The 19860-nt window shown below is 66.0% G+C and overlaps 1 protein-coding gene across 5 annotated transcripts; it reads right to left on the bottom strand.

The window, feature by feature from the left end:
• Positions 1–8081: 8081 nt before the first annotated feature.
• ICOSLG (inducible T cell costimulator ligand) lies at positions 8082–17072 on the bottom strand. 5 transcript variants are annotated; one of them, XM_060198813.1, is made up of 7 exons: positions 16793–17067; positions 15792–15841; positions 12837–13196; positions 11602–11880; positions 11086–11253; positions 10068–10103; positions 8082–9132 (listed from the first exon to the last, which is right to left on the bottom strand). In XM_060198813.1, exons 1-7 carry the CDS (start codon positions 16804–16806, stop codon positions 9014–9016), a joined length of 1026 nt encoding a protein of 341 aa, XP_060054796.1. In that variant the 5' UTR covers positions 16807–17067; the 3' UTR covers positions 8082–9013. The 5 variants fall into 5 exon arrangements, with proteins under 5 accessions (XP_060054796.1, XP_060054798.1, XP_060054794.1 ...); XM_060198815.1 differs by having other exon boundaries at positions 8082–9101; positions 16793–17065; XM_060198811.1 differs by lacking the exon at positions 8082–9132 and adding an exon at positions 9267–9741 and having other exon boundaries at positions 16793–17072.
• Between the last annotated feature and the right edge of the window lie 2788 nt (positions 17073–19860).

Raw genomic sequence — 19860 nt, forward strand, 5'->3', positions numbered from 1 at the left:
AGCATCCTCACACAGCACCCCACACAGCACCCAGCACCCCCACACAGCACACAGCACCCCACACAGCACCCCACACAGCACCCAGCACCCCACACAGCACCCAGCACCCCACACAGCACCCAGCACCCCCACACAGCACCCAGCACCCCACACAGCACCCCACACAGCACCCAGCATCCCCACACAGCACCCAGCACCCCCACACAGCACCCAGCACCCCACACAGCACCCAGCATCCTCACACAGCACCCGGCATCCTCACACAGCACCCGGCACCCCCACACAGCACCCGGCACCCCACACAGCACCCGGCACCCCACACAGCACCCGGCACCCCACACAGCACCCAGCATCCCCACACAGTACCCAGCACCCCACACAGCACCCAGCACCCCTACACAGCACCCAGCACCCCCACACAGCACCCAGCACCCCCACACAGTACCCAGCACCCCACAGAGCACCCAGCAACCCACAGAGCACCCAGCAACCCACACAGCACCCAGACACCCACAGAGCACCCAGCACCCCTACACAGCACCCAGCACCCCACACAGCACCCAGCACCCCCACACAGCACCCAGCACCCCCACTCAGGGGCCTGGGGCGGGGGCATCTCTGTGTGGGGGGCCGTGTCCAGGGGGCGCTGACCCTCTGGCCGGGGCTGCTTGCAGACGGGAGTATGTGGCTTCAGGTTTCTAAGAAGCAGCCCCCCCACCCCGCTGGGGGTCCCCTGATCCTCCCAAAGCCCCCACCACTCCCAGCCCTGGCCCTGCCACCCACCCTGCCCCCGGGTCACAGCACCCGCTGAGCGTCCCCCCAGTCACACACCCATGGGCTAGCGGGCAGTGGTTGGGTGGGGTCTGGGGCGGCTTTGGGGGCACTGCAGCCCCTTCCTTTGCAGCCAGTGACACCATCCCCCGTGACCCTGGGAGGAAGAACACGGGAATCTTGGGAATCTGGGGCACCCGGCACCCCTCCCCCAAACATGCTGAGTTCTCAGAACCCCTAGATGGAGACGGAGACGGATACAGAGACAGAGATGGAGACAGACAGAGACAGACAGACGGAGACAGACAGAGACAGACAGACAGAAACGGAGACAGACAGAGACAGAGACAGAGACAGAGATGGAGACAGACAGATGGAGACAGAGACGGAGACAGACAGAGACGGAGAGAGACGGAGACAGAAAGAGACAGAGACGGAGAGAGACAGACACAGAGATGGAGACAGACAGACGGAGACAGAGACGGAGACAGACAGAGACGGAGAGAGACGGAGACAGAAAGAGACAGAGACGGAGACAGACAGAGACAGAGAGAGACAGAGACGGAGAGAGACAGACACAGAGATGGAGACAGACAGACGGAGACAGAGACGGAGAGAGACGGAGACAGACAGAGACAGACGGAGACGGAGACGGGTGGAGGCGGCCCCTGTAGCCACATTCCAGTCCACCCCTGACCGGAGAGTCCGCGCCCCCTGCACGCCCGAGACTGGGGGTCCACTTAGCTGTGGTCTGGTCAAGGGTCTGGGGAGACGGGGGTCTTGAGCCCCCCACAGACCTGGATCTGAGGCTGCTGTTAGTTGGGGTGCGGGGAGGGGCAGGGCACAGCTCCCCGACCCCGACTCCAGCCCTTGGGGGTCTGTCTGCCGGCGTCCTCCCTCACTTCGCCCCGGGCCGCTTCTGGCTGCCGCCTGGGTCCCCTGGCACCTCCCAGCAGCTCCGGGAGGAGGGCCGCCTCCCGCCCGCCTCCAGGGTCGCCGAGGTGCTGGGTGCCGGCACGGCCGAGCCACGGCTCCTGGTAGCCATTTGTCCGTTTTATCAGACGGGACAGAGAGAGATTGAGAGGAGAGGGAGATAGAGAGGGAGAGAGACAGAGATGCCCGCAGCCCTGCTTCACCATGTGTGAAGCTTCCCCCCTGCAGGTGGGGAGCGGGGGCTCGAACCCGGGCCCTTGTTGGTCCTTGTGCTTAGTGCCGTGTGCGCTTGACCGGTTGTCTCCTCACCCCATCAGCTTTCTTTTTCCTCTTCCTCTTCCTCTTCTTCTTCTTCTTCTTAATCATTTATTTATTTATTTATTCCCTTTTGTTGCCCTTGTTGTTTTATTGTTGTAGTTATTATTGTTGTTGTTGGATAGGACAGAGAGAAATGGAGAGAGGAGGGGAAGGCAGAGAGGGGGAGAGACAGACAGACACCTGCAGACCTGCTTCACCGCCTGTGAAGTGACTCCCCTGCAGGTGGGGAGCCGGGGGCTCAAACCCAGATCCTTACGCCGGTCCCTGCGCTTTGCGCCACCTGCGCTTAACCCGCTGCGCCACCGCCTGACTCCCGGCTTTCTTTTATGAAGTTTTGCATGTTTGCTTCTTTATATGAAAGGGAGTTGAACCCCCAGCCCCAAGCCTGCAAGGCCTGCGCTCCCCCGCTGAGCAGTCTCCCTAGGGACGCCACTACTCAGGGGGCCTTGGCCCCAGCACCCGCCCTGCTGTTCACCGGGGATTTAAGCAAACAAACACTTTTGGGTCTCCTGGGCGGCCCCCCCAGGCTTGCGGTGAGACCAGAGGAAGACACCCCCCACCACCACATCCCTGGGGTGTGCTCAGGCCCCGTGAGGCCCAGATGTGGGTGCCAGGAGGAGACGGACAGGGGCGCCCCGGGAAGCGGGGCAGGAGCGTCCTCTGCAGGGGTCCCCAGCAGAGTGGGGGTGCTGGGCTGAGTCCGGGCAGAGAGGGGGTGCTGGGCTGAGTCCGGGCAGAGTGGGGGTGCTGGGCTGAGTCCGGGCAGAGTGGGGTGCTGGGCCGAGTCCGGGCAGAGTGGGGGTGCTGGGCCGAGTCCGGGCAGAGTGGGGGTGCTGGGCCGAGTCCGGGCAGAGAGGGGGTGCTGGGCCGAGTCCGGGCAGAGTGGGGGTGCTGGGCCGAGTCCGGGCAGAGAGGGGGTGCTGGGCCGAGTCCGGGCAGAGTGGGGGTGCTGGGCCGAGTCCGGGCAGAGTGGGGGTGCTGGGCTGAGTCCGGGCAGAGTGGGGGTGCTGGGCTGAGTCCGGGCAGAGAGGGGGTGCTGGGCTGAGTCCGGGCAGAGAGGGGGTGCTGGGCTGAGTCCGGGCAGAGTGGGGGTGCTGGGCTGAGTCCGGGCAGAGTGGGGTGCTGGGCTGAGTCCGGGCAGAGAGGGGGTGCTGGGCTGAGTCTGGGCAGAGTGGGGGTGCTGGGCTGAGTCCGGGCAGAGAGGGGGTGCTGGGCTGAGTCCGGGCAGAGAGGGGGTACTGGGCTGAGTCCGGGCAGAGTGGGGGTGCTGGGCTGAGTCCGGGCAGAGTGGGGTGCTGGGCTGAGTCCGGGCAGAGAGGGGGTGCTGGGCTGAGTCTGGGCAGAGTGGGGGTGCTGGGCTGAGTCCGGGCAGAGAGGGGGTGCTGGGCTGAGTCCGGGCAGAGAGGGGGTGCTGGGCTGAGTCTGGGCAGAGTGGGGGTGCTGGGCTGAGTCCGGGCAGAGTGGGGGTGCTGGGCTGAGTCCGGGCAGAGAGGGGGTGCTGGGCTGAGTCCGGGCAGAGTGGGGGTGCTGGGCTGAGTCCGGGCAGAGTGGGGGTGCTGGCTGAGTTACGGAGCAGGTGGGGCAGGCGGGGGCCGGGTGTTGTGCCCGGAGCAGACCCAAGCTGGGCACAGTGGCCCCCATGGTGTGGCAGCTCTGAGCCAGCCCGGGCCTGTCCTGGAAGCCCCCGTCTGGGGCCCCGGGGTGGGGAGGGTCTCGGCTCCAGACCCGCAGAGAGCAGTGGGCGCCTGCCCGCAGGGTCGTCCCCGACTGCCGGCTCCCACTTGGGGCCTGTGCACCAGCTGTGTGTCAGCTGCCCCTCTGCCCCACGGCCTGCTGGCAACACAGGAGCCCCAGCGGGGACAGGGCTGAGGAGCATGTCTGTGACAAGTGACAGCGGGGTCCCTGTGCCGGGTGTCCCCTCAGCCCCGTGGCTGAGCGCCGTCCTGGGGAATGTCAGGGAACGCGGTGTCCACCGGACTCAGAGAGGTTCACCCATGGCCCCTGCGCCCACAGCAGTGCTACTGGGCACCTGGGAAGGCTCCCCTCACCCCCTGGTGCTGAGTGAGAAAAGGACAGATGGACAAAAGTTATATAAATAAACTCCCAACACTGGGTGGGTGAACGGTGGGACATGTTGTGTGAGTGGTGAGTGGATGAATTAATGAATGAGTGAGTGAGTGGATGTTGGGTGGGTGAGTGGATGTTGGGTGGGTGAGTGGATGTTGGGTGGGTGAGTGGATGTTGGGTGGGTGAGTGGATGTTGGGTGGGTGAGTGGATGTTGGGTGGGTGAGTGAGTGGATGTTGGGTGAGTGAGTGGATGTTGGGTGAGTCAGTGGATGTTGGGTGGGTGGGTGAGTGGATGTTGGGTGAGTGAGTGGATGTTGGGTGAGTGAGTGGATGTTGGGTGAGTGAGTGGATGTTGGGTGGGTGAGTGGATGTTGGGTGGGTGAGTGGATGTTGGGTGGGTGAGTGGATGTTGGGTGGGTGAGTGGATGTTGGGTGAGTGAGTGGATGTTGGGTGGGTGAGTGAGTGGATGTTGGGTGAGTGAGTGGATGTTGGGTGAGTGAGTGGATGTTGGGTGAGTGAGTGGATGTTGGGTGGGTGAGTGGATGTTGGGTGAGTGAGTGGATGTTGGGTGGGTGAGTGGATGTTGGGTGGGTGAGTGGATGTTGGGTGGGTGAGTGGATGTTGGGTGAGTGAGTGGATGTTGGGTGGGTGAGTGAGTGGATGTTGGGTGAGTGAGTGGATGTTGGGTGGGTGAGTGGATGTTGGGTGGGTGAGTGGATGTTGGGTGGGTGAGTGGATGTTGGGTGAGTGAGTGGATGTTGGGTGGGTGAGTGAGTGGATGTTGGGTGAGTGAGTGGATGTTGGGTGAGTGAGTGGATGTTGGGTGAGTGAGTGGATGTTGGGTGGGTGAGTGGATGTTGGGTGAGTGAGTGGATGTTGGGTGGGTGAGTGGATGTTGGGTGAGTGAGTGGATGTTGGGTGAGTGAGTGGATGTTGGGTGAGTCAGTGGATGTTGGGTGGGTGAGTGAGTGGATGTTGGGTGAGTGAGTGGATGTTGGGTGAGTGAATGGATGTTGGGTGGGTGAGTGGATGTTGGGTGGGTGAGTGGATGTTGGGTGGGTGAGTGGATGTTGGGTGGGTGAGTGAGTGGATGTTGGGTGATTGAGTGGATGTTGGGTGAGTGAGTGGATGTTGGGTGGGTGAGTGAATGTTGGGTGAGTGAGTGGATGTTGGGTGAGTGAGTGGATGTTGGGTGGGTGAGTGGATGTTGGGTGGGTGAGTGGATGTTGGGTGGGTGAGTGGATGTTGGGTGAGTGAGTGGATGTTGGGTGAGTGAGTGGATGAATTAATGAATGACTGAGTGGGTGGGTGAGTGAGTGGATGAGTGGGTAAGTGAGCACTAGGTGGAGGAGTGAATGGGTGGTGGCTGCCCCTGGGCCTGAGTGGGGGCCCCAGACCCCCGGAGCCATCTGGGAGCAGAGCTGAGCATCGTCTGATCAGTGAGGAGCCATCAGCCCCCACAGGACCCCGACAGGTGACACCCTGGGCTGGCAGCAGCCACCATCCCAGGCACCCGCCTCACCCTGGTGCAGCCCATGGCACTTTGAGAGGCTCTGGTGCTTAGTCTGTCTCTGAGATAAAAAGATGCAGAAGTCACATGTGTGCAAGACGCCAACCCTGCAGGAAGCAAGCAGCTGGGTGAATGGGTGAGAGGGCGAGAGGGTGGTGAGGGCCCTGGGCCTGAGCTCCGGGAGGGCGGCTGGGATCTCGCAGGCGGCCCTGCGGCTCAGCGGGCAGCGCTATAAATAGAGGCCGTTGGAGAGAAATTTTCTAACAAACGGGTGGGAACCCCCTGAGTTCTGGGTTCCGTGGTGACGGCCGCAGAGGACGCCCAGGAGCTGCCGGGGTGGGGGTGGGGTGGGGGTCCTGGGGGCAGCGGGCGGCAGGCCGGGCAGCAGCGAGAAGGGCGAGGCCCCTGGCCAGTCAGGTGCACACAGCGCCCACGGGGAATGGGGACACTCCTGGGCGGGCGGGTCCCTGTGCCAAGGACCCTGAGTGGGGAATGGGGGCAGGGATAATGGGGAGGGTGAGGGCCGGCACCCGAGGCCGGGGTGCCATGGGTGCTGGGTGCAGTGAAGACGCTGGGTGCTGGCACGGGCCTTGGGTGGCGGGTGCTGGCACGGGCCGTGGGTGCTGGCCGGCCTCCACACTCCCAGCGCTCACCCTGTGCTGACTGACTGGGTCTTTCAGGTGACATCAGCTGGCCCAGGCCCCGGCATGCAGGTGGCGTGGGTGGTGCCCTGGACGGCATCCAGGTGCTAGTCAGCTCTGTGCCCAGCCCGGGGGCTGGGTGGGGGTGGGTGCTTGTGTTTGTTCAGCAAACTCCTCGGAGGCAAGATCCCAGTTCCAACACCTTGACGGCACCTCCCAGCCTCGGGGACAGGCCGGATTGTGTCTTGGAGTCATGGCTGTTCCTCTGCTCTAGGGGTCCTGGGCCCCCAGTGCCCCTGCCCAGGCCTTCGAGGGCCGGGGCTGGGACGGAACTTCCCGGAAGCCCAGGATCTGACGGTGTCCCGGGCCCACCTGGGGGTGGGGGGTGCGGCAGGCCTCCTAGGCACCGTGGTGAGAGCTGACGGTGGCCCTGATGCTGGCGGGGGGGCGGTGGCTGCAGGGGGCAGCGTCAGCGTGCGGCCCCAGCCGTCACCTCACCGTCTCGTGCACAGCCCAGCATCTGGTCATGGTTTCCGGAGTGTGTGGGGGCTGTCTGCAAGGCTGGGCAGAGGGGCACCTAGCGTGACGGTCCCGACCCAGGGGACACTGCCTCTGCCACCTGCAGCCCGGGCCACAGATGGGGGTACACAGCTGCTCCTGCCCACCGGAGCCCGGCCGGGTGTCTGCACCCTCGGGCCTGAGCAGAGCTGGCGGTAGTTGTCATCCTGCCTGGCCGATGGCCGTGGGACCCTGCACGGAAGGTCCTGTCCCCCCCACCCCTCCCTGCAGCCTCACGGACCTGGGTCCACGGCCCTTCCCCTGCCCTCAGCTGGAAGAGAAACTTCTGGTCTCTGAAGAGTCCACCCAGCTCCCTGGAGGAGGGCTCAGTGGGCAGAGCCCCGGCTGCCCCTCCCAGGGCCTGGGCACCTCCCCACCTGGCCCCGCAGGACCGGCTCCAGCTCAGGAGGGCAGGCGTGGGGCCCAGACACAACAGGGCTTCCTCTTTCAGCCTGAGACAGAAAGTGCAGCCCGGGTGCGGGCAGCTGGCCCGCTGACCCGGTCACCCCAATGTCCATCAGACCTGCTCCAGACAAAAGCAGAAGGTTTGGGTCCGGGCTGTGGCGCACCGGACTAAGCACACACAGTACGAAGCGCAAAGATCCCGGTTCGAGCCCCCGGCTCCCCACCTGCAGCTGCAGGGGCGTCGCTTCACAGGCAGTGAAGCAGGTCTGCAGGTGTCTGTCTCTCCCGCTCCCTATCTCCCCCCCTCGATTTCTCTGTCCTATCCAAATGAAAAAAAAGTAGAAAAATAAAAAGGTCTCCAGGAGCAGTGGATTTGTAGTGCAGGCACTGAGCCCCAGAGATGATCCTGGAGGCGAAAGAAAGAAAGAAAGAAAGAAAGAGAGAGAGAAAAGCAGAAGATTCCAGGGGCTGGAGGGGAGCCCAGGAGGGTGGGGCTGCGGTGTGACCAGGCTTGTGGGTTGGAAAGTCCCAGGTCACCTCCGGCCCCGGGGCGCACAGCGGAACCCCTGCCCGAGCCTCCCCCACGCAGCGCCCCATCCCAGGCAGCTGACAGGTGCGGGGAGCAGGCTGCTGGGCCGGGCCCTGATCACGGGCGGCCTGCCCCAGGGCGCAGACGGGGCGGCCTGGCTGTAGGTGCCTGGTGCTGACGGGGCTCTTGGCGAGCTGTGTCGCGAGCTGGCAGAGGGGCAGCGTCCCACCCGAGGCCGGGGCCACCCGTAGCTCTGCGCTGGGGACAGAATGGGGGCCGGCTGAGCAGGAGGACCCCCAGAGCAGCGGGGGTGGGGGGTGAGCCGGGTGGAGGAAACTGCACACGGCTGGACCAGCGCGGTTTATTCTGGAAGTCAGACGCCAGTGCCCAGCAATGGCCGGGTGTGACCCCAAAGACCAGAGCGCCCCCCAGGGCAGCTGAGCCGCAGACGCACGCCCCCACCAAGTCCACGGGCAAGGGGGGCACCGGACCGTGGGGAGACACGCAGAGGACCCCCCAAGTGTGGCGGCAGGGAGCCTGCGGACGGGGGCTGGGGCGCCCCATGGACGGGCAGCCGTGGGGATGGAGCTCCGGCTCTGGACATGGGAGCCTGGAGCCGACGGGTCTCCTGAGCGTCTCGCGGAACCCCCTGGGCAGGGACGACCCCCTTGGCTTGCGGGCAGCAGAGTCCAAGCGCTAGCAGGCACTGCCCCCCTCCCTGCACCCCAGGTGCCTGCCCAGCCCTCTGCCCCCTCCCCTGGGGCTGGGGGCCACCTCGCCTCAGTTTCAGCGAAGCCGCCTTCTAATGCTTTTGTGATAAAACCCTGGCGGCTCGGCTCCAACAGCAGGTGCAGAATTTTGCACAAGGATGCCACTGGGTCCCACGAGCCGAGCTCAGTCACCGGCCGGACGCGTCCTCTGCGGAACCTTCTGGAATCACCCAGCAGCTCCGTCCCAGCAACAACGTGGCGTCTTCTGTGTGGCCTGGGGTCCCGGCCCGTCCTGAAGCCTGGGGACTCCGGGGCTGATGGTGTTGGGGTGCGGGCTCTGGGGGCAGGTGAGGGACGGACGCAGGGCACCAGGAAGCACCTCTCTGCTCCGTCTGAAGCCCCTGCTGTGGGGGCAGGTGTCCGGCCACTTCCCGGCCTTTCTCGGAGCCGGGAGAAGGGGTGCCGGCTCTGCCCCCAAACTCCCTGGTCTCTTCTCAGTGGGTGCTGTCCACCACGGGCTGCTAGATGCCGGCTGGGCTGGGCGTGTCTCCTGGGGGAGCCCGGTGTCCTCACAGGGACCAGCTGTCCCTCTCAAAGCCCAGGCTGCCGAGAGTCTGTCCATGGGCCGTGCAGGGGGCGGATTTTGTCAGACGTGGTCTGAGGAGGGAAGGGGGGTGAAGCTGGGGTGCTGCCTGAGGGGACCCAAACTCTGAGCCCTGCGGCCCTGGGCTCACCTGCAGCCAAGCCAGGCCTGTGGGTGCTGACCTGAAACGGGGCTCAGAGGCCCCAGCACCCCAGGAGCACTCCAAGCCCATCTGCTCACGGGCGCCCCCAGGCTGGCAACCCTCTCTTTCCAGGAGGGATCAGAACCCTGCACACCCTGGGGGGGCAAGATGCTGGGCGCCTGGCGTCACTCCAATCCCAGTTTCAGGGGTCTTTAGAAAGCTGAGGAGTTTGTCGGCAGGGATGGGGATGGGGACGGGCACAGGGGATGCTGGGATGGGGGACAGGGACAAGGACAGAGACGGGGACAGGGATGGGGGGATGGGGACGGACACAGGGGATGCTGGGATGGGGGACAGGGACAAGGATAGGGATGGGGACAGGGATGGGGGGATGTGGACAGACACGGGATGCTGGGATGGGGGACAGGGATGACAAGGATGGGGACGGGCACTGGCACAGGGAATGCTGGGATGGGGAACGGGGATGGGGGCAAGGACGGGGCAGGAGGGCGGGGTCACAGGGACACAGACTGGAACAGGGACAAGGACAGGGTCAGCTGGAAGCCTCAGGCCTGGTGGAGAAGTGGGGGGCTGACAGTGGGTGTATTGCCAGCCAGCAAGTGTCATCCCCACCCAGCAGAGGACACCGGCCTAAGAAACCTATCCCCCTGCCTGCCTGGTCCTCAGAGACCCCCTCCCCCTGCCTCCCGATCCTCAGAGACCCCCTCCCCCTCCCTTCCTGGCCATCAGAGACCCCCCTCCCCCTCCCTTCCCGGCCGCAGAGACCCCCTCCTCCTCCCTGCCTGGTCCTCAGAGACCCCCTCCCCCTCCCTGCCCGGCCATCAGAGACCCCCTCCCCTGCCCCAGCCCTGAGGCCATGCTGCCCTCGTAGCCTCACCTGTGAGCTCCTGCACCGGCCTCTCCTCCTGGGCACCTGCAGGGACACAGCAGGCCCCAGGGTGGGGCTGCCCTAAGGACCCCAGGATGGGTGCCCCTCCCCATCTCCTGCAACTCCAGCTCCAGCAGCAGCACCCAGAGGTGGGGCCCAGCACCGCGCTTTCCAGAGTCAGATGCGGTCATGGTGGGGGGTGGGGGGACGGGCACCTCTGGGCGGTGGCAGGGAGCCTGGGTGACACAGCCCCGTGGGGACGCTCTGATTCCTCCTCCACCCCACCCTCCGGCGACCTAGGAGCACCCCAACTTCACCATCAGGATCTTGGGGTCACCCAGTGTCCTTCCTGCCTGACGCCCTGGGGGTGTCCCCACAGCTTGGGGACTGTGCTTGAAGAAAACTCACTTCAAAGGAAGCCCACGGGGGTGGGGTGGGGTGGGGTGGGGTGGTGCACCTGCTACCGTGTGCAAGGTCCCGGGTTCGAGCCCCCGCTCCCCACCTGCGGGGGGATGCTTCATGAGCGGTGAAGCAGGGCTGCAGGCGTCTCTCTCTCTCTCCCTTTCCCCTCCCCTCTCCCCCCATATGTCTCTCTAGCTCCTTCTTGCCTCCTGATTTCTCTGTGTCCCATCAAATAAAAACAGAAACCAGACTGCTGGGGGACAGTGGATTCATGGTGTCAGCACTGAGTCCTGGCACGATGATAATCTTGGTGGTAAAAGAAAAGGCAAAGTCTTGGGGGCTGGTCAAGCGCACACAGCACAAAGCTCAAGGACCCGCACAAGGACCCGGGTTCGAGCCCCTGCCCCCCACCTGCAGGGGGGGAGCTTCTCAAGCAGCAAAGCAGGTCTGCAGGCGTCTCTGTCTCTCTCCCTCTCTCTTCCCCTCCTCTCAATCTCTCTGTCTTATCCAATAAAATAGAAATAGCGGCCTCCAGGAGTCGTGGACTTGTAGTGCCAGCACCAAGCCCCAGCAATAACCTGGAGGAAAGAAAAAAGGAAAATATCAAGTGCCCGCCACCCTGTACCTGTGTAGCGCCTCCTCGGGGGACACTGGCTCCGGCAGGCCCATCCCGCGGCCACCGCCACCAGCACCACCAGCACGGCCAGGACGCTGAACACGGTGCCGCCGCTGCCCTGCAGGGCGCTGGACTGTCCGCTGGGGCTGCCGCTCGGGGATGGGGACAGCACTGGCTCTGCGGGGGACGAGTGTCAGGGTGGCGGGAGGGGCCCCCAGCTGCCTCAGGGGGGTGTGACCTGGCCCCCATCAGGGACACGCGGCCACACAGGCCACAAGCTGCCATCAGGTGGGGGACAAGCTGACGGCCCTCCCCAGGCCTAGAGGCCACCTCCTGCGGCCCTCCTGTGGGGTCACCTGGGTGTTGGGGGGCTGGGGGGGTCACCTGGGGGGCTTCAGGGAGGGTTACCTGGGGGGCTGTGGGTGTCACCTGGGGGGCTGTGGGGTCACCTGGGGGCTGTGGGGTCTCCTGGGGGGCTGGGGTGTCACCAGGGGAGCTATGGGGTCACCTGGGTGCTGGGCTCACCTGGGGGGCTGCTGAGGTTCTGCTGCAGTGACAGGTTCTCGACACAGCAGCCCACGCGGATGCTGGGTGTGCGGGGCAGACGTAACACGCTGTGCACGTGGTAGAGGCCGCGGGAGTCCCGGGAGCAGTTGGTCAGGGCCCCGGGCAGCAGGCTGCCGTCTGTCCGGTTGACCCAGTGCAGCCTCGGCTTGGGGAAGCCGTCGGAAGACGTGCAGGTGAAGGTGAGCTCCCCGTCCTCGGGGCCGTCCTCCGACGTGACCACGGGCGGGCTGAAGTGGGCTGCGGGAGGGAGTCGTCAGGCCCACCGGCCTTTTATTTTCTGAGCCGAATGGGGGGCAGGGCCGGGGTCCAGGGCAGGGGCACAGGGCGGGGGTCCCAGTCCCGGCTCCGCCCCAGGCACCGTGAGCATGGGAGTGGAGCTCTGCCATCTGTCTGTCTGTCTTCTGCCCACACCCCTCTGTGTGTGTGTGTGTGTGATTATAAAATAAAAAACTTGAGCTTAAATATGGTTTTCCATTCACTTTTACTTGACGCAGCGGAGAGAAGCTGAGAGGGAGAGACGGAGACCTGCAGCCCGGCTTCGCCACTTGTGGAAACTCCTTCCAGCAGGTGGGAACCAGGGGTTTGAACTCGGGTCCTTGTATGTGGTGACGTGTGCGCTCTACAGGGCGCACCTCCGCCCGCCCCCACCATGAAATTTATTTTTATTATTCTATTTTATTTTTGCCTCCAGGGTTATTGCTGGGGCTCGGTGCCTCCACCACGAATCCTCTGCTCCTGGAGGCCATTTATCCCCTTTTGTTGCCCTTGTTGTTTTATTGTTGTTGTTATTGATGTCATCGTTGTCGGATAGGACAGAGAGAAATGGAGAGAGGAGAGGAAGACAGAGAGGGGGAGAGAAAGACAGACACCTGTAGACCTGCCTCACTGCCTGTGAAGCGACTCCCCTGCAGGTGGGGAGCCGGGGGCTCGAACCGGGATCCTTACACCGGTCCTTGCGCTTTGCGCCACCTGCGCTTAACCCGCTGCGCCACCATCCACCGCCCCCAAGTCTTGCACGTGGGAATCCCCAGCACCCCCAAAAAGTCAAGCCCCTTCCCGGCCTCCTCCCACCCTCTTCCCCTGGAAGCCCAGTGAGGAGGAGGGGGAGGAAGGCAGGGGAGGGCCTGTGGTAGGGAAAGCTGGGGTGGAGGGAGGGCTTAGGGGGACGGCTGGAGGAGGGGAGCCGGCCTCACCTGCCACCTTGAGGTCCACTGAGACGTTGAACAGGGGTTGCATGTTCTGCGACTTCCTGAGGAGAAGACACTGGAAGGTGAGCTGGTCCTGGGGGCCCACGTCGCTCAGGTGCAGCGAGAAGTCACCACGCTTCATGCCCTCGGCGGACAGGCGCGTGCGGTTCTGGAATATGAGGTCGGGGGCCCCCAAGCCGCCGAGCCCCAGGTGGGAGGCCACGGCTATGGTCCGGCCGCCCACGTCGGCCTGCCAGTACAGGTAGAGGTCGCCCAGCGTGACGCCGGGTCCCAGCGGGTGTATGCAGCTCAGCTTCACGGTGTCACCCACCAGCGCCTGCACCTCCTGGATGCCCCGACGCCCTGCTGGAGGGGCGGAGGCACTTAGGGCGCTGGGTGGGCTCCCCACCACTGTTACAGCACGGGAACTCCAGCCACTCACCTGCCCCAGCCACACACCTGCCCCCAGCCTCACACAGCCCCAGTCTCACACCTGCCCCCAGCCGCACACCTGCCCCCAGTCTCACACCTGTCCCCAGTCTCACACCTGCCCCCAGTCTCACACCTGCCCCCAGTCGCACACCTGTCCCCAGTCTCACACCTGCCCCCAGTAAAACACCTGTCCCCAGCCTCACACCTGCCCCCAGTCTCACACCTGTCCCCAGTCTCACACCTGCCCCCAGTCTCACACCTGCCCCCAGTCTAACACCTGCCCCCAGTCTCACACCTGTCCCCAGCCGCACACCTGCCCCCAGTTTCACACCTGCCCCCAGTCTCACACCTGTCCCCAGTCTCACACCTGCCCCCAGTAAAACACCTGTCCCCAGCCTCACACCTGCCCCCAGTCTCACACCTGCCCCCAGTCTCACACCTGTCCCCAGCCTCACACCTGCCCCCAGTCTCACACCTGCCCCCAGTCTCACACCTGTCCCCAGTCTCACACCTGCCCCCAGTCTCACACCTGTCCCCAGCCGCACACCTGCCCCCAGTCTCACACCTGTCCCCAGTCTCACACCTGTCCCCAGCCGCACACCTGCCCCCAGTCTCACACCTGCCCCCAGTCTCACACCTGCCCCCAGTCTCACACCTGCCCCCCCAGTCTCACACCTGTCCCCAGTCTCACACCTGTCCCCAGCCTCACACCTGCCCCCAGTCTCACACCTGCCCCCAGTCTCACACCTGTCCCCAGCCTCACACCTGCCCCCAGTCTCACACCTGCCCCCAGTCTCACACCTGTCCCCAGCCTCACACCTGCCCCCGGCCTCACACCTGCCCCCCCAGCCTCACACCAGCCTCCAGACTCACACCTGCCCCCCAACTTCACACCTGCCCCCCCAGCCTCACACCAGCCTCCAGTCTCACACCTGCCACCCAGTCTCACACCTGTCCCCCAGTCTCACATCTGCCCCCAGCCTCACACCTGTCCCCCAATCTCACACCTGCCCCCCCAGCCTCACACCTGTCCCCCAGTCTCACACCTGCCCCCCAGTCTCACACCTGCCCACCAGACTCACACCTGCCCCCCACACTCACACCTGCCCCCCAGTCTCACACCTGCCCCCCACACTCACACGTGCCCCCCAGCCTCACACCTGCCCCCAGACTCACACCTGCCCCCCAGTCTCACACCTGCCCCCCAGCCTCACACCTGCTCCCCAGCCTCACACCTGTCCCCAAGTCTCACACCAGCCCCCCCCAGCCTCACACCTGCCTCCCAGACGCACACCTATCCCCAACCTCACACCTGCCCCCCCGGCCTCACACTTGCCCCCATTCTCACACCTGCCCCCCAGCCTCACACCTGTCCCCAGTCTCACACCTGCCCCCCAGCCTCACACTTGGCCCCATTCTCACACCTGCCCCCCAGTCTCACACCTGCCCCCCAGCCTCACACCTGTCCCCCAGTCTCACACCTGTCCCCAGACTCACGCCTGCCCCCAGCCTCACACCTGTCCCCCAGTCTCACACCTGCCCCCCCAGCCTCACACCTGCCCCCCAGTCTCACACCTGCCCCCCAGTCTCACACCTGCCCCCCAGACTCACACCTGAGCCCCAGTCTCACACCTGCCCCCAGTCTCACACCTGCCCCCCAGCCTCACACCTGCCCCCAGACTCACACCTCCCCCCAGACTCACACCTGAGCCCCAGTCTCACACCTGCCCCCAGTCTCACACCTGCCTCCCAGCCTCACACCTGCCCCCAGACTCACACCTCCCCCCAGTCTCACACCTGCCCCCCAGTCTCACACCTGCCCCCCAGTCTCACACCTGACCCCAGACTCACACCTGTCCCCCAGCCTCACACCTGACCCCAGACTCACACCTGCCCCCCAGTCTCACACCTGCCCCCCAGTCTCACACCTGACCCCAGACTCACACCTGCCCCCAATCTCACACCTGCCCCCCAGCATCACACCTGCCCCCAGCCTCACACCTGCCCCCCAGCATCACACTTGCTCCCAGACTCACACCTGCCCCCAGATTCACACCTGCCCCCCCAGTCTCACACCTGCCCCACCAGCCTCACACCTGCCCCCCAGTCTCACACCTGCCCCCCAGTCTCACACCTGCCCCCCAGCCTCACACCTGCCCCCCAGTCTCACACCTGTCCCCCAGTCTCACACCTGCCCCCCAGTCTCACACCTGCCCCCCAGCCTCACACCTGCCCCCCAGCCTCACACCTGCCCCCCAGACTCACATCTGCCCCCAGACTCACACCTGCCTCCCAGTCTCACACCTGCCCCCCAGTCTCACACCTGACCCCAGCCTCACACCTGCCACCTCAGCCTCACACCTGCCCCCCAGCCTCACACCTGCCCCCCAGACTCACATCTGCCCCCAGACTCACACCTGCCCCCCAGACTCACACCTGCCCCCCCAGCCTCACACCTGCCCCCAGCCTCACACCTGCCACCCCCCGACTCACCTGCCCCAGCCTCACACCTGCCACCCCCCGACTCACCTGCAGGCAGGGACAGGGACAGGCCAGCCAGCAGCAGGAACAGGCCAGGGCTGCAGAGAACCAAAAGGCCAGTGAGCTGGGCCTCCAGGTAGAGGTTCCCAGGGGCGGGGGCCAGGGCCCAGCCACACCCCTGCCCAGCCCCCCAGCGCCGCAGGACCGGCTCCCCTACCCCACAGACACCACCCCTGGGCCGGGGCTTCAGGACAGGGAGGGCTGGGTGCCGGGAGGGAGGGAGGCTCTCCTGCCCTTCCATCTGCGGCCCAGAACCCCTCTGGACACTGCAGCCTGGGGGTCAGCCCCCCGAACGCCCTGTGCCCCGGGCCAGGAGCCCCCGCCTCTCTGTCACCTGAGCCTGTCCCCCAGGCAGCCTGTGCTGGGCCCCACAGGTGGCCGGTCTTCTCTCTGAAGACCAGCCCTGAAGCCCCTCATCTCGGGGGGTGACACAAGCCCTGAAGCCCCTCATCTCGGGGGGTGACACAAGCCTCCAGGGGGCACCCACCAGCCCACCCTGCCCCGTCCCAGGGTCCCTTTAGGTCTGGGCTTCCCCGGGACCCTCTACCTCCCTGCTCCAGGCCCCCAGGGCCCCCACGGGGTGTCACCACTCAGCCTGGGGAGGGGGGTGGCCACTTTATGTCCCTGTCCCCAACGTGCCTCCTGGGGGCTGGGCTCCCCGCCAGGTGGGCAGGTTCTGGGGCTCAGCGGGGGCAGAGCAGGAAGTGGCACCCGCAGCGGGGGCGGGGCAGGCTGTCCACCCTTGACTGCCCTGCAGGGAGGGGTGCAGGCCGTCACCCACCTTCCCCAGTGGGAGCTGCGGAAGGGGGGACCCTGTGGGGACCCTGTAGACCACCCCCAGCCCGGCCACACTGGGCCCCGGCTTCAGGGAGGGGTGCAGGGCACGTGTCTGTGCCTGGCTGCTCAGGGCGGCGACCCCGTCCCTCCATCACCCTCCCATCCCCAGCGGACACGCAGGCGGGACCCAGGCCACCCGCCCGGCCCCTCACCTCCACAGACGCATGGCCGGATGCTCAAAGCGGTGTCCCTTGGGGGCTGTCCAGGGACGCCAAGCTTTCAGGGAGCGGTGCCCCTGCTGAGGGTCCCTCGGTGCCGGGCTCCTGGGACAGTGTCACTCCAGGGGGAGGGACATTCAGAACCCTTGGAAGGTGGGGACCCCTCCCTGAGAGCCGGGACCCTGGGGCAAGGCACCCGGTCCTGAGGCAGCAGACACCTCCTCTCCTCTCCGTGGCTCCCTGGAGCAGACTGGGCACCCCGCTGCCAGGGCCCCGGCTGATTATAGAGGCCGCCCGCCCGCCCCGCCCCTTCCCCGCCCTCCCCGCCCCTTCCCCGCCCAGCCCTGGCCAAAGGGAAGTGGGACGTCCAGGGCCAGCAAAGTCCTCCCTCCTCTCTCCCCTTCCTCCCTCCCTCCCCTGCCTCCCTCCGCCCTGCAGTCTGCCTCAGACGCTGCAGTGTCACAGGGAGGGGCCGGGCTGGGCTCCATTTATTCTCATCTAGAAAGACTGGACGCTGCCAGAGCTTGGGATGGCCACCCCATCGCCCCATCGGAGGTTAGACTTCTCAAAGAGAAGTCGCCCTCCACCCCCCTCCACCCCCCTGCACCCCCCTCCACCCCCCTCCATCCCCCTCCATCCCCTCCACCCCCCTCCATCCCCCTCCATCCCCTCCACCCCCCTCCTCCCCCTCCACACCCCTCCATCCCCCTCCACCCCCCTCCACCCCCCTCCACCCCCTCCACCCCCTCCATCCCCTCCATCCCCTTCCACCCCCTCCATCCCCTTCCACCCCCTCCATCCCCCACCATCCCCCTCCACCCCCCTCCACCCCCTCCACCCCCCTCCATCCCCCTCCACCCCCCTCCTCCCCCTCCACCCCCCTCCACCCCCTCCATCCCCTCCACCCCCCTCCTCCCCCTCCACACCCCTCCACCCCCCTTCACCCCCCCTCCACCCCCCTCCACCCCCTCCATCCCCTTCCACCCCCTCCATCCCCCTCCATCCCCCTCCACCCCCCTCCACCCCCTCCACCCCCTCCACCCCCCTCCACCCCCCTCCACCCCCTCCATCCCCTCCACCCCCCTCCTCCCCCTCCACACCCCTCCACCCCCCTTCACCCCCCCTCCACCCCCCTCCACCCCCTCCATCCCCCTCCACCCCCTCCATCCCCCTCCATCCCCCTCCACCCCCCTCCACCCCCCTCCACCCCCTCCATCCCCTCCACCCCCCTCCTCCCCCTCCACCCCCCTCCTCCCCCTCCACCCCCCTCCACCCCCTCCATTCCCTCCACCCCCCTCCTCCCCCTCCACACCCCTCCTCCCTTCCACCCCCCTCCATCCCCCTCCTCCCCCCTCAACCCCCCTCCACCCCCTCTACCCCCCTCCACCCCCCTCCACCCCCTCCATCCCCTCCACCCCCCTCCTCCCCCTCCACACCCCTCCTCCCTCTCCACCCCCCTCCACCCCCCTCCACCCCCTCCACCCCCCTCCACCCCCTCCAACACCCTCCATTCCCCTCCATCCCCCTCCATCCCCCTCCTCCCCCTCCACCCCCCTCCATCCCCCTCCACCCCCTCCTCCCCCTCCACCCCCCTCCATCCCCCTCCATCCCCCTCCTCCCCCTCCACACCCCTCCTCCCTCTCCACCCCCCTCCACCCCCCTCCACCCCCTCCATCCCCTCCACCCCCCTCCATCCCCCTCCTACCCCCTCCACCCCCCTTCACCCCCTCCACCCCCCTCCACCCCCTCCACCCCCTCCAACACCCTCCATTCCCCTCCATCCCCCTCCATCCCCCTCCTCCCCCTCCACCCCCCTCCATCCCCCTCCACCCCCTCCTCCCCCTCCACCCCCCTCCACTCCCTCCACCCCCCCTCTTCCCTCCTTCCTCTCTCCCGTCCTCTCTCTCATCCTCCTTCCTCCCTCTTACTCCTCCCTTCTTCAGGCTGGGGGAGAATGACAGCCTCTGTGAGCTCCCCTCCTCCTGGGGGTCTGGATGCTGTTGGAGCCCCAGGAGTTGGGGGTCTGTGGGTGCCCCTTCCTCCCCCTCCCTCCAGGGCACCCAGTCCCCCTTGGGGGGCAGCCCTCCAGCCTGGCCCCCGCCTCCACCCCCAGCCTTGTGTGGTCCAGGTCCCCTACTCCGGCCTCTGCGGAGGGGTGGGGTCTCACCTCTGGGTTTCTGGTTGGAGACCCCCAGCACCCCCAGGTTGGCACTCTGGGAAGGGGTCTGGGCTCCCCAGAACTGGAGGCTCTTGGCCCCACACCCCTGCTCTGTCCAGGCTTCTGGGGAGGGAGAGGCCTTGCTTGGGGGGGGCAGGAGGAGGGTTAATATGGGGGTGCCACCCCCCTGGGTCACACACCTGCCCCTAGTCAGGGGCAGACAGAAGCAGGAAGTGACCCCCAGGAATGAGGGGGCTGGCCCGGGAACCCCAGCCCAAGGACCCTGGCCCGAAAGGGGCTCAGTTGTCCTGAGAGGGGGCTGCAGGGAGGGCTCAAACTCTGGCCACTGGGCAGTTCCCCCGGGTGGGCCCTGGGCCTGGAGCCCCTCTCTCTGGGGGCGTGAGTGCTGGGACAGGGACCCCAGGAGGCTGGTGAGGGGACGGGAGGCTTCAGAGTCGGCCCTCCCCCTCTCCTCAGCCTGGGGGGGCTGCAGGGTAGGGGGCCGGCCCAGCGGATGTCACCGAGCCCCCAGGATTGGGGACAGTGACTCCCTGGGCTTCCGTCTGCTTGGGCCAGGCTGGTCAGTGGTGGGGAGGGGGTCTCCGGGACCCAAGCTCTCCTGGGAGTCTCATGGGTGTTCAGCGCTCTGGGCCACCCCTCTCTCTTCCTTTTTACCTCTCTCTCCCTCTCGCATCTCTCTCTCTTTTGCTCTGTCTTTCCTTTCTCCCTCTGTTTTATATTTTCATTTATTATTGGATAGAGACAGTGAGACATTGAAAGGGGAGGCAGAGAGGGAGAGAGACAGAGAGACACCCGCAGCCCTGCTCCACCACTCATGAAGCTTCCCCCCTGCAGGTGGGGACCAGGGGTTTGAACCTGGGTCCTTGCACACTGTAGTGTGTGC

This window comes from Erinaceus europaeus, chromosome 9 (genome assembly GCF_950295315.1).
Source record: "Erinaceus europaeus chromosome 9, mEriEur2.1, whole genome shotgun sequence".
Taxonomy (NCBI): domain Eukaryota; kingdom Metazoa; phylum Chordata; class Mammalia; order Eulipotyphla; family Erinaceidae; genus Erinaceus; species Erinaceus europaeus.

What these genes read in the sequence shown, in the direction of transcription:
- ICOSLG (XM_060198811.1), bottom strand. An exon ending in GTCCCTGTCCCTGCCTGCAG is followed by an intron (nt 13,197 to 15,791) that starts GTGAGTCGGGGG and finishes CCGCCCCTCCAG; the next exon opens with CAGGGCGTCGGGGCATCCAG. An exon ending in GAACCTCAGCAGCCCCCCAG is followed by an intron (nt 11,254 to 11,601) that starts GTGAGCCCAGCA and finishes CGTCCCCCGCAG; the next exon opens with AGCCAGTGCTGTCCCCATCC.